The following is a 13104-nucleotide window of genomic DNA, read 5'->3' on the forward strand; positions in this document are numbered from 1 at the left end:
TAAGCAACCTAATATCTTATCATTCACACCTAAGGGTGTTAGGTTGTTTGTGGTATGTGTCACTTTTCACTTCTCGAGATTTAAACTTTGTAATTTTGATCGTGCATTTGAACATAAAATCTTTAAATTTTCTGAAATAAAATTTACATATTTGAAAACTACGTAAAAAGTACTATAACTCATAATATTTAATTATTTAAATTATTTAAAAGGAATAAGAAAAAATTACGATCAAAGCACAACTCATTTGATTCTTGAAATCTGAACACCATCACATAAATTGAGACGGAGGGAGCATTATGTCTATACAGATAAATGCAAAGGGAAAATTAGAATCAAACATTTGACAATAGAGACATCACTAACATCCATTAGTTAGCAAAGGATCTATGTGCTGTTGATTTTTCTTTTTTCCCTTTATAAATGAAAGAATACAATAAAGTCCCCCTGCTAAAAACAAGCTAAAGAACCAAGCATTGTTGTAAATAATGGTAAATGGCTTTGGAATTGAACTCATGATCCCAACATTTTGCAAAAACCCTGGAATTACTGGCAAAATCCCAATCACCAAAGCAAACATGGCTACCAAATTATAGCCACTTTTGTAATAATATGCTCCACTTGGACTCAATGTGTACAAATCTTTGATCCTTAAATTCATCCCTTGAATGACATAATAATCTGCTAAAAGTATGCCCATAATTGGTCCTAATATTGCAGAATAGCCAACTAACCAAGTATACACAAAGCTTTCACTTGATTTTAGTAATCTCCAAGGTTGGAATGCAATTCCTAACAATGCTGTTAGAAGTGCACCTCTTCTGAAAGTGAATTTTGAAGGGCTAAGATTGACTAAGGCATTAGCTGGCGCGACGACATTGGCTGCAATATTGGTAGTAATTGTGGCTAGGCTAATTCCAATAATTGCAAGGATTATTGTCAAGAAACCACCAATTTCACCTAGTAGTGTAATGGGGTTGGAAATAACATGCCCAAATATTACTGTCGTTGAAGATGTAACTGCTAAACCAACAAAAGTAAACAATCCCATAAAAATTGGAAGCCCTACTTGACCTATAATTTGATCATTTTGGCTCTTGGCATACCTAGTAAAATCAGGTATATTAAGTGCTAAAGTAGCCCAAAAGCTAATATTTGCTGTGATTGAAGGAAAAAAGAGTGACCAAAATTGTGGAGATGAGATTCTTGAAGATAAGTTAAGCAAATGGCCAAATCCACCAGCCTTAACATAGGACCAAATGAGTAGACAAGAAGTGAGTGCAATAAGAATTGGAGCAGAATATTTTTCTAAGTCTCTAATACCATCCATTCCTTTCCACACAATTGCTAATTGGGCTATCCAAAAAATTATAAAACAAGTAAATTCAAGAGGGGAAGTGCCAAGCCAAGAAAGAGGTAAAGAAAAAGATGATTCTTTAATAACTTTTGGAAATAAAAGAAAAATTGCCTCACCACCAATCCATGTTTCAATTCCATACCAACCACAACCAACTAAAGCTCTAAGTAGAGTAGGAATATGTGCACCTTTAATTCCAAATGATGATCTTGCTAAAATAGGAAATGATATACCATATTTTGTGCCAGGTTGACCTATTAATATAAGTGGTACTAAAGTTATCAAATTGGCTATAACAACAATTGCAATTCCTTGCCACCAAGCCATACCAAGATCAACTAAACTACCAGCTAGGTAATATGAAGGCACACCAACAACAAGTCCAATCCATAAACTAGCCATTTCCCACCCTGAAAAATTACGTTGATCGATCGTCGTTGGTTTGAGATCATCATTAGTAAGACTAGGATCAGGTTGAAAATCATCAAATTGAGAAGTGAAGTGGGATTGATCATCACTTGATGCCATTGGAGAAAGAATGTTGTTACATCTTCTATGGAACAAAGAGTGAACAACTTTGTTTTTTGGTGAAATAATAATTTTAGTACTAGTAGTAGTTAAGGTGGTTGGAATTGAAGATGTTCTAAGGTAGTAAAGGTTCTTAGGTTTTGTGAAAATTTGAGGGGTAAGGTCATTGTGAGGATGAGGATGATGAAGGCATAAGCTGAGGGAATTGGACACCATGATTCAGAAGAAAAATAGATTCAAATAAGCTTAAGATTATGTGGTATCAATTGAAGGCTTTTTGGGATAAAAGATGAGTGGTGGAAAATGACTAGTTGCTATATGTCACTCTCATACAAAACAGACCGTGAAATTAAAGAGATATAGGAGTAAGTTTACTTCTTTTTTCAATAAAATATCGTGCGAAATGACACCAGGTAGCAATTCTAAAGGGCTGCTAACTATTTAGAAATTAGTCAGTACGTCATAAATTTTTATTTCAGTTCAAATTTTAAGGACAAAAATATCTTGAATTGCCTGAAGTTGAGATTTCTAATTTAAGATTTCAAGACAAAATACGTACTGATTAATCTCTAAATAGCTTCCCTGAGAATGGCTAAAATATCAGTCCGAACAAATAGAAATTTTATAAAAACATAGAGCTTCAAAGAAAGGCAAAAATCTGTAGCAAGTCAAATTAACTGCAGGAAGAGATGGAACGTGGGAATGATCTATAAAATTGGATCATGTTCGTGAGTATCATAACAGGCTGGCCTGAATTTTAAAAATAATTTAATCAAATGATATAGGCAACTGATTGGATAATCAAGCTGGCAAAAGTATTGACAATTGACTATAAATCTCGCCAAAGAATCATTGAGTTATCGGAAGAAAAAAAAGAGAATCATTATGCATTTCATTGGTGTTTCCATAAATTCAAGTTTGACTAAAAGCAAAGTACAATCAAGGAGAGCCTTGGAGCAACAGTAAAGTAGTTTCTATGTGATTTATAGGTTACGAGTTCGAGTCGTGGAAATAACCATTTTGCTTGCATTAGAATAGGTTGAGGGTGCGGCATTGGAGCAACGGTAAAATTGTCTCCGTGTGACGTATAGGCCACGAGTTCGAACCGATGAAGCAGACATTAGTGATGGCATTAGGGTAGATTGTCTACATCACACCCCTTAGAATATGGTCCTTCCCCGAACCTTCCATGAATGCGAGAGCTTTGTGCATTGAGCTGCCCTTTTATTAGAAGCAATAGACAACCATTTAATATATCCAAGTGATTTGGTTGCATAAATACTTAATAATTGAACCGAACACATGGTTTTGCTTGATAGAGACCCAAAAAGATTAAAATAGTGAAATTCTGTTTGCCATGTGTGGTGAGTGTAGGAATAGCTAGTGAGTTGGTAATAAAAAGGCCAAATACCTATACGGTCCCTTATTTGGCTCCAATTTTTATTTTAACACCCAACTTAAGTCAATACCTATTGGAATGTGTCTATTAAACACCTCATATAATACTGAGTAGTGGTGGAATATTGAAGGTTGTGACTGGAGACTGACGGCGGCTGTAATGGGTTTGTGGAAGTTATTTTCTTTACTTGTTTTTTTTTCTTTTGTTTTGTTTCTTTTTTGGTTTTTATTTTCTCTAAGTTTTTTTTTTTTTGAATTCAAAATCCAGGTGGCATTTTGTGCTTCGTGTGTTTTGCCATGTCATTGTGCGTCCAGTTCACGCGGCTAGACTTACTTAAGCATATTATAATGGTGTTTAATAGGCACACTATTATTGGAGTTGGAGTGTTCAATAAGTATTGACTTAAGTTGACGTATTAAAATGGAAACTGAAGTCAAATTTAAAGGATCATATGGGTATTTGGCCTAGTAAAAAAGATTGGCAATAGTGTTCGGAAGAACAAGTACAATTTGCGCATCTAAAAATTCATAATATTCCATTAACGTCATTACTGCGATTATAGTTGTATACCCAATAACTTAATGACTTTGAAAAAAGACGTAATTTATCGTTAATTCGGTAATTAGGTGCTTGGTAATGTATTCTTTGATCATTTTTCATTTTAGTTTTTGATTTTTTGAGTCATTAACCATAAGTAGTCAATTAAGAGGAACTCCAGCATATTATACTGGAGTTCCAAGATAAGTATGCTGGAACTCCAGCATAATATAATGGAGTTCCAGCATAAGTACACTAGAACTCCAGCATAATACACTGGAGTTCTAGCAAGTATACCGGTCCAGCATAATATACTGGAGTTTGGAGCACCGGTGCTCCAGTCTCCAGTATATTATACTGGAGCCAGCAAAGTATACCCTTCCAGCATAATATGCTGGAGTTCATATACAGGTGCACCGAACTCCAGTATATTATGCTGGACCTGTGACGACCCAAAGGGTCATCACGTGTATTCCTACTCACTCTGTACTTCTGAGGCCGTGAAAACCTCACTTGGGGGTTGCCTCGATTTGTGTGCGCAGTCCGGGCGCGTAGCCGGAACGTTTAAATATGAATTTGTTAGAAAGATAATAAATTTTTGATGTTTTAATTGATTAAGTTTGACTCCGGTCAACGTTTTGGGCAAACGGACCCGGACTCGTTATTCAACAGTCCCGGAGGGTCCGTAGGAAAATATGAGACTTGGGGGTGTGCTCAGAATCAAATTCCAAGGTCCCGAGTCCGAGGAATGAATTTTTACGTGAAATTATTTTCTGAAAATAATTAAAGAAATTGGAAAGTGATATTTGTTTAGAAGATTGTGGTATCGTGCTCGTATTTTGGTTCCGACGCCCGGTACAAGTCTTATATATGATTTAAGCGCTTCCTGTAAAGTTTGGTTGAAAACGGACGTCATTTGACGTGTTTCGGACTTAAAAATGGAAAAAATTGTGTTTTATGAAAAGTTGGAAGAAATCATGTGATTTGAGGCTTGATTCTATGTATATGACGTTATTTTGACGATTTGATCACGCGAGTAAGTCCGTAGGAGGTTTTTGAAGTTGTGTGCAGGTTCGGTTTGGAGCCCCGAGGGCTCGGGTGAGTTTTGAGTGGGTCCCGGAAGGTCTTAGGCTTAGAAACATTCTGAAGTTGCAGGTTCAGGGGTTGCAGGCCCCCAGCGCGCCCGCGGTCAAATCCGCGCGGTCAGCGCTGGAAGCCGCGCGGCCGCGGTACATTTCTGTGCGGTTCGCGTGGCTTGGGTTCAGAGGGCCAGGGGGTAAGTCGACCAGCGCGGCCGCGCACCAAATTAGTGCGGTCCGCGCTGGGTAGGTTCAGAGAGTCGTTTTCCCTCCCTTCCTCGGCGCGGCCGCGGGGCATTTTTGTGCAGTCCGCACGGGGTCTCCAGTTCAGTATATAAAGTCGGGATTTTCAGTCATTTTTCACTTTTTCAAAACCCAAAACGTAAGAGGCGATTTTCCAAACAATTCTACTTCTTCAAAACGATTGGTAAGTGATTTCTAACTTATTTTCTTTACTCCTTAACATCTTTAATCATAATTTCAACTTCAAAACAAAGATTTTTAACGGGGGAATTTGGGAATATAGGGTAGAACTAGGGTTCCTAAATTTGGGGGTTTTGGACCTCAATTTGAGGTCCGATTCCAAAATAACTTATATATTTGAGTTCATGGGGGAATGGGTAGTCGGATTTTGGTTCGAACCTCGGGTTTTGACCACGTGGGCCCGGGGGCATTTTGGGAATATTTGAACAAACTTTGGGAAATTTTATTTTCATGCATTCAAATTGATTCAAGTAGCATTTGATAATACATTCAAGTAATTTGTGACTAGATTCGAGCGGTTTGGTGGTGAATTCGAAGGGTAAAGCTATACTAGAGGATTGAGTTGAGTTTGGAGCATTTGAGGTAAGTGTTTGATCTAACTTTGGCTTGAAGGAATAGGATTAGAGTGTTATTATTTGCTAATTGCTAAATGATCGAGTACGTTGTATAGGCATGGTGACGAGTATCTATACACCGGTGTCTAGCATGACCGTGGGTCCTTGTATGCACTTATCCTGATATTGTTATGACTCATCCATGTTAATTGATGAATTTTATGCAATGTGAAGAGTATGAGAACTAATTATGAATTTTCAATCCTTTGGAGCGTTGGCTCGAACGATAAAAAGACTATTGAGTAAGAAATGAAAGAAATAGAAAGGGATATGATTAATCCCTTGCCATGATGGTTTGAGTATACTGATTATTTTCCTTGCCGGGAGTTAGCTGTTAATTGTGTAATTCCCTTGCCGGGACAGTTCTTATTATTTGTTTATCCCCTCGCCCCGTTTGGTTGTGATTACTGTTTGGGTGAGGAAGAGTGATAATGCACGAAGGGTCATTCCGTGCCATATTTTGATTATATTTGCACAAAGGGTCATTCCATGCCATGTTTTGGTTATATTTGCACGAAGGGTCATTCTGTGCCATGGTCTGATTATATTTGCACGAAGGGTCATTCCGTGCCATGTTTTGGTTATATTTGCACGAAGGATCATTCTGTGCCATGATATGAGAGTTACGTGAGGGAAAGCACGAAGGGTGATGCCGTGCACTTTATTTGATTGCTTTGGTGAGAATGAGAGTAAAAGCACGAAGGTTGATGCCGTGCAACTGTTGATTGTCCTGCTCTCATTAATTATTGTTATTGCCTTGTTTCTTATTTAAATTGTTGACTTTATCTCCGGACTGTACTTCCCCATAGTATACTTCCCCCCTCTTAACTGTTAAACTTCTGTATTCTTTCCTTGTATTGCATATATATATACATTGAACTGCACAGGTTGATTTGGTAGTCCTGTCTAGCCTCATCACTACTTCGCCGGGGTTAGGCCAGGCACTTACCAGCACATGGGGTCGGTTGTGCTGATGCTACACTTCTCTGCTCTTTTGCACAGATCACGGTACCGGAGCAGCTTTTGGACCACAACAGTAGGATATCGATCGGGAGCTGACTTCAGTCCAGGGACTTACGAGGTAGCCTAGCTGGCGTTCGCAGGCCGGAGTCCCCTTCTATGTTTCAGTTTGTTTCCATTGTACCGAGACAGACATTTATGTATTTCTATTCAGACTTGTTTGTAGCACTCTTTAGTAGTTCGTGAGATAGCGACTCCAGTCTTGGGTAGTGAAATATTAGACTTGCACATTTTGGGTTTTCAGTTATCTATGTTTTGAAAGACTTCCGCATTTATTTAAAGACTCGTTATTTTATTATTGTTATGTTGTTATCCGAGAATGTTTAAATATTTGGCTTTGCCTAGCTCCAACAGTAGGCTCCATCACGACTCCCGATGGTGGGAAATCCGGGTCGTGACAGGACCGGTCTCTGCTGTAGCAAAATAGTGGCTATTTTTCATTGACTTGGTAAACGCTGGCTATTTTTGAATGACCAGTTTGAAAACTGGCTATACCGTGTTATTTTAACGTCATTTGAGTTATTAAGTTAGAAATGTGGGAAAATCACAAATAGCCAAACTATTTTTCAATGACTTTACAAATGCTGATTATTTTTTAATTATCACTCCAAAAATTGGCTAGCCCGTGCCATTAACTTTTAGAAATGGCTCGGCTTTATATTGGTCATTTTAAAAGGGCTCAGATTCAAAAGGTGGGTTGGGCTTAAATATTCGGGGCATTTGCATCTATACCCGTTTTTTGGGTTAGGTTTTAACTTATACCCGCTTTGCAAAAAAAATTGCAAGCGTACCCACTTTTCGCGTAACTTCAAGCATACGGGCCTGAAGTAGCAAAGGCAATCACGCAAACTTCAGCATTCAGTAGACGGGCCCGAAGTAGTCCCGAACCAAGTGTTGGCTGAAGTGTTTGTTTGTAATTGCTGAACTTAAGCATTCAACTAGCTGAAGTTTTGTTCTCTATTTGCTGAACTTCAGCATGTTTTAGCTGAAGTTTTGTTCTATATTTGCTGAACTTCAGCATGTTTTAGCTGAAGCTTTGTTATGTTTGTGATTAACTTCAGGGCTGAAGTTTATTTTGTATTTGCTGAACTTCAGCATTCTAGGAGCTAAAGTTTTCGTTTATATTTGCTGAACTCCAACATTCTTAGAGCTGAAGTTCTAAAACAACAATGACAAGTTGTCATTAAGATCCAGTTGCTATAATGGAATTATCAGGAAATTCAGCATTAAGAAGAACCATCTTTAATTCTTTTTTTGGGAAATGAAATTTCAGATGTACTTAACTCAAAATTCATACCTTAGTGCTAAATCACTGTGTATTTCATATTCAATCAATAATAATTACACAGAGTCTCATGTGTTTGAGAGAGAAAAGAAGAAGAAGAAGAAGAAGAAGAAGAAGAAGAAGAAGAAGAAGAAGAAGAAGAAGAAGAAGAAGAAGAAAAGAAAGGAGGAAGAAAGGAGCGCACAGGTAACAGGAAGAAGGAGGCGCCTGAAGTTATAAAATTAGGGTATAGGTTAAATAATTTTAAAAATATGGGTATAAATTGGATCATAGTCGTGACTCGTGAGTATCATAACAGGCTGCCGTGAATTTTAAAAATAATTTAATTAAATTATAAACTCTACAGATTGGTTAATCAAGCTGGCAAAAGTATTGATAATTGACTATAATAATACACTAATAAACACGTTCAATCTCAGCAAAGAATCATTATTGAGTTATGGGAAGGGAGAAAAAAGAAAAGAGAATCATTATAAATTTCAATGGTGCTTCCACAAATTCAACTTTGACTAAAAGCAACATACAAGGAAGGGAACCTGAGAGCAAAGGTAAAGTTATCTTCATGTGACCTGTAGATCGGGGGTTCGAGCCGTGAAAGCATCTATTATCACATGTATTAGAGTAGGCTGCCTGCATCACACTTTTTAGGACGCGGCCATGGAGCAACAATAAAGTTATCTTCGAGCCGTGGAAGCAATCGCTATTGATGGCATTAGGGTATGGTGTCTACATAACACCCATTAGGGTGAGGCCCTTCCTCGAACCTTGCATGAATGCGAGATGCTTTGTGCAGTGGTTTCTCTTTTACTAAAGCCCACAGACAACCATTTAATATATAAGTGATCTGATTGCATAAATATTTTTTATACCGTAAGGGGTCGTTTGGTAGGAGGTATTAGAAAAAATGATGCAAGCATTAGCTCTATGCATTAGTAATACCTTGTTTATTAGTTATACAGCATACTTGGTATTATTGTATGTATAAGTAATGCATAGAAAACCATGACATTAGTAATACCAACGCTATTAATGCATGCATTAGTATGGTTAAAGATAAAATTGTCCTTAAAGTCCCTTAAATCTAGAGAATATGGAGGGCATTTTTGTAAACAACTATTTTTCTTAAAATTATGCAATGCATTATAATTTTAAGGGATAATTTCACTTAAGTACAACTCACACACCTGACTTGCAACATAATAGCCTAGATATCACATTGCAAATCTATAGCCCAAAAATAATAGGCTAATTCCCGAAAAAACAGCTTATTTCGCACAATCAACATATTATCTGAAGGTAAGAAATTCAAACACCTTTATGTGCAATTGCTGAAGCAATCCAACAGGATAAAAGAAAAATAAAAAATTGATAAATGAATTGTAGAATTCCTCCAACGCGTACAAATCTGTTTCATATAGCACATACACGAAAAAGAAGAAGAGAAGGAAGTGTCAAACTTCTGTAGAGACCTCTTACACGCTAACAATGTATATACATCCTTATAAACTGGAAAAATATATTTATACAACATTATACACAAATATACACATTTATACACATTTATACAATACTGTATAACTTGTATAAACATGTATAATAGTGTATGGTGTCTGTATACCCATATACACAATTATACACTATTATACAGTGTCGATACAACCTGCTACATAGTTATGATTTTCCAGAACTTCAAACTTCAAACTTCAGAATCTTCCAAAATTACCAGAACTTCAAACTTCAAAATCCTCCAAAATTAGTGGTTGTTTGTTGGTACAAATCAAGTTTTAGAGCTATTTATTTTCAGATCTCTGTGTATTTTCATGTTTCTTTCAAAAATCTTCTTCGTTCTTCTGCTTGCCACCATGGACGACGGAGTCTTTCTTCGAGCCTTCTTCGAGCCATTAATGGCAGAATTGCGTAGGGGGTAAAGGAGGGGAATAACGGGGGCTAGGTTAAGAGAGGATGAGGGATCTATGTGGGTTAGAGAGAAAGGAGTGAGAGGCGGTGAGAGAGAGAAGGGAATGAAGAAAGAAGAAAATAATAAAAACCCTAAAAGTATGTCTTTAATAGTGGGCTAAAGGCTGAAACGTTTCTTTCAAGTTATATACAACATGGGCTATATAGGGTAAGAGCTTTAAATGTGGGCCATTTTCGGTTGGGCTATTAGGCCAAGTGACATGGGCCGTAATTCTTTCTAATTTTAATACACCACACCAAATAGTAGATAAGAAATAATATCTGCATAACTAATGCTTGCATTGCTAATTCGTGCGTTACTAATACACCTTATTCCACACTATTCTCATACACCCTACCAAACGACCCCTAAGTAACCTCATTGAAATAATTTTTTGTTTAAGAAAACAAAAGGCCCTGATGAGTAATTTGTTTCCTTGCTTAATTGAACCTAACACATGGTTTTGCTTGATAGAGACCCAAAAAGATTTAAAAAGTGAGTTGGTAATAAAAAAGAATGGCAATAATGTTTAGGACAGATAGAGACGCCATCTTCGTAGGAGAGATGTCTCAAGTTCGGAAGAACAAGTGCATATTACGCATCTAAAAATTCATAATATTCCGTTTATAATTTCATTATTGCGATTATAGTTTTATAATAACTTAATGACTTTGAAAAAAGTCGTCGTAATTTATCCTTAATTGCTAATTAGGTGCTTGGTAATGTATTCTTTGATCATTTTTTATTTTAGTTTTTGATTTTTTGAGTCATTAACCATAAGTAGTCAAATTAGAGGAACATAAATTTTTCTCACAGTATTAAGTACTCTCAATTTCATAGAGCTAACTGAAGGATCAAATGTAGAATCTTTGATTTTGCGTGCGTTTTAGATATTACTTCCTGCGTTCATTTTTGGTTATTTACTTTTGACTTTGCACTCTCTTTAAATATTAGATATGTATTACTGATTATAGAAAGATTCACATTCTTCATATTTAAGTTGAATATTCAAATTCCTTCAAAATAACCATTCAGCTGCTCGTCCCTAATACCACTCATTTGAGTTATTAATAGCCTGTTTGGCCAAGCTGCAAAAATCATCTTATTTTGAGAAGTGCTTTTTTTTAAAAGTGCTTTTCTCAAAAGTATTTTTGGTGAGAAGCAGTTTGTGTTTGGCTAATTAATTTGAAAAGCACTTCTGAGCAGCAATTAGTGTTTGGCCAATCTTTAAAAAACTGCTTCTAAGTGTATTTTTCTCAAAAGTGCTTCTCAGAAAAGTGCTTTTGGAGAGAAGCTATTTTTTTCTGCTTCTCCTCAAAAGCACTTTTTTTCCTTCCAAAAGCTTGGCCAAACACCTCAATTTTTGGCCAAAAGTGATTTTGACAAAAAAAAAAAGCACTTTTAGCCAAAAAGAAGCTTGGCCAAACAGGCTATAAGTTAGAAATGGGGCATTTGCATCTATACCCGCTTTTTGTGTCACATTTTAACTTGTGCCCGCTTTGCAAAAAAAATTGCAAGTGTACCCGTTTTTTTGCATAACTTCAGCACACGGGGCTGAAGTAGCAAAGGCAATCACGCAAAACTTCAGCATTCTAGTAGACGGGCCTGAAGTTCAGTTCTAGAGCTGAAGTTTTTGTTTTGTAACTGGCGAACTTCAGCTCTGTTGCAACTGGGAAACTTCAGCTCTAGAGCTGAAGTTTTTGTGTTGTAACTGGGAAACTTCACTGGGAAACTTCAGCTCTAGAGCTGAAGTTTTTGTGTTGTAACTGGAAAAAGTTTTTGTCTTTGTAATTGGAGAATCCCAATTCAATCCATTTATTGGAATTTGGAGTTATCGAAAACTTCGGAATGGCCAAAAAGAAGAGAATTTTTGCACCTGCACTGAAAATGGTAGTCCGTATGAAAATTCTGTGATAGCTAAAAAGAATTTTACAAAATTCCACAAAAGAAAGAAAAAAAAACTAGTACTACGAGTTACTTTGACAGTTCCAGATCATGGATAAGGAGTTCCAAACCTTTTTCAACTTTCACTTCTTCATGACGGAGTTGTGCTTCCAGACAATGAGGAAACTGGTTTTTAATGTTATAATAATCCAAATGGAAGTCCTCAGTATATTTGCTTTAACTTCATTAATCAAAGAGAGCAATGTTGAAGTCATCGTTGTAGAAGAAGAAAAAAGAAAATGAAGGAGGAGAAGGAGGAGGATAAAGGGAGCTGAAGTTGTTTAAAAAGTAGGTACAAGTTAAAAGTTTTAAAAAAAATGGGTATAGGTTAAATGGGAGCGACAAATAGGGCGCCCCGTGCAATTTTTACGTTAGAAATGGCTGAGCTTAATATTATAGATATGACACCAGTCACCAGGTAGCCACTCTAAAGGACTGCTATTTAAGAATTAGCCAGTGTGTCCTGAATTTCAGTTTTTCAGTTCAAAATTTCAGGACAAAAATGTTCTTACTTATCTTGGAGTTAAGATTTTTAATTTAAAAATTAAGAACAAAATAAGTATTGGTTAATCTCTAAATAGCATCATGAAAATGGCTATACGTGCACTTCTCCCTTAATATTGGTCATTTTAATGGGCTCATGTTCAAAAGGTGGGTTGGGCTTAAATATTCGATAACCCGTTCTTAACCCGAATGCGATCCAACATTCCAGCGATTTGTATTACAAAAGATAATTCATTTTATACATCACTCATTTAATTGAGTCAATTAATTAATTCTCATGTAAACCATCTAAGTCCTTTAAAACCAAATTGTATGTAAAACTGAACTATTTTACATAATAATTTAAGTTAAATACATTGTCAAATTACTTTTATCTGTTGTAGCAGGTAACCTATCTTATTTTCAAAATTATAAATTCTCACATAACGAAGCTTATCACACCTGGCCACCAGCATCATTGCTAATGATGTTGCTTCATGTTGTATGTAACAAATTATAAGTAAAATGTAAATCCAGAAAATTAAGCTGTTATTTATGAACGCAAGCTAATGGTGAAGAGTTTGTTATATATATATATATATATATATATATATATATATATATATATATATATATA

General features: G+C 36.2%; 1 protein-coding gene across 1 annotated transcript; it reads right to left on the reverse strand.

Moving 5' to 3' along the window:
• Positions 226 to 2199, reverse strand: LOC109228928 (purine-uracil permease NCS1). The gene has a single exon (XM_019394191.1). The coding sequence runs from the start codon at positions 2099 to 2101 to the stop codon at positions 362 to 364; it is 1740 nt and encodes a 579-aa protein (XP_019249736.1). The 5' UTR covers positions 2102 to 2199; the 3' UTR covers positions 226 to 361.

Source organism: Nicotiana attenuata, chromosome 7, assembly GCF_001879085.1.
Source record: "Nicotiana attenuata strain UT chromosome 7, NIATTr2, whole genome shotgun sequence".
Taxonomy (NCBI): Eukaryota; Viridiplantae; Streptophyta; class Magnoliopsida; order Solanales; family Solanaceae; genus Nicotiana; species Nicotiana attenuata.

Excerpts from the sequence above, each read along its gene's own strand:
- LOC109228928 (XM_019394191.1), bottom strand. The coding sequence starts at position 2,101 with ATGGTGTCCAATTCCCTCAGCTTATGCCTTCATCATCCTCATCCTCAC.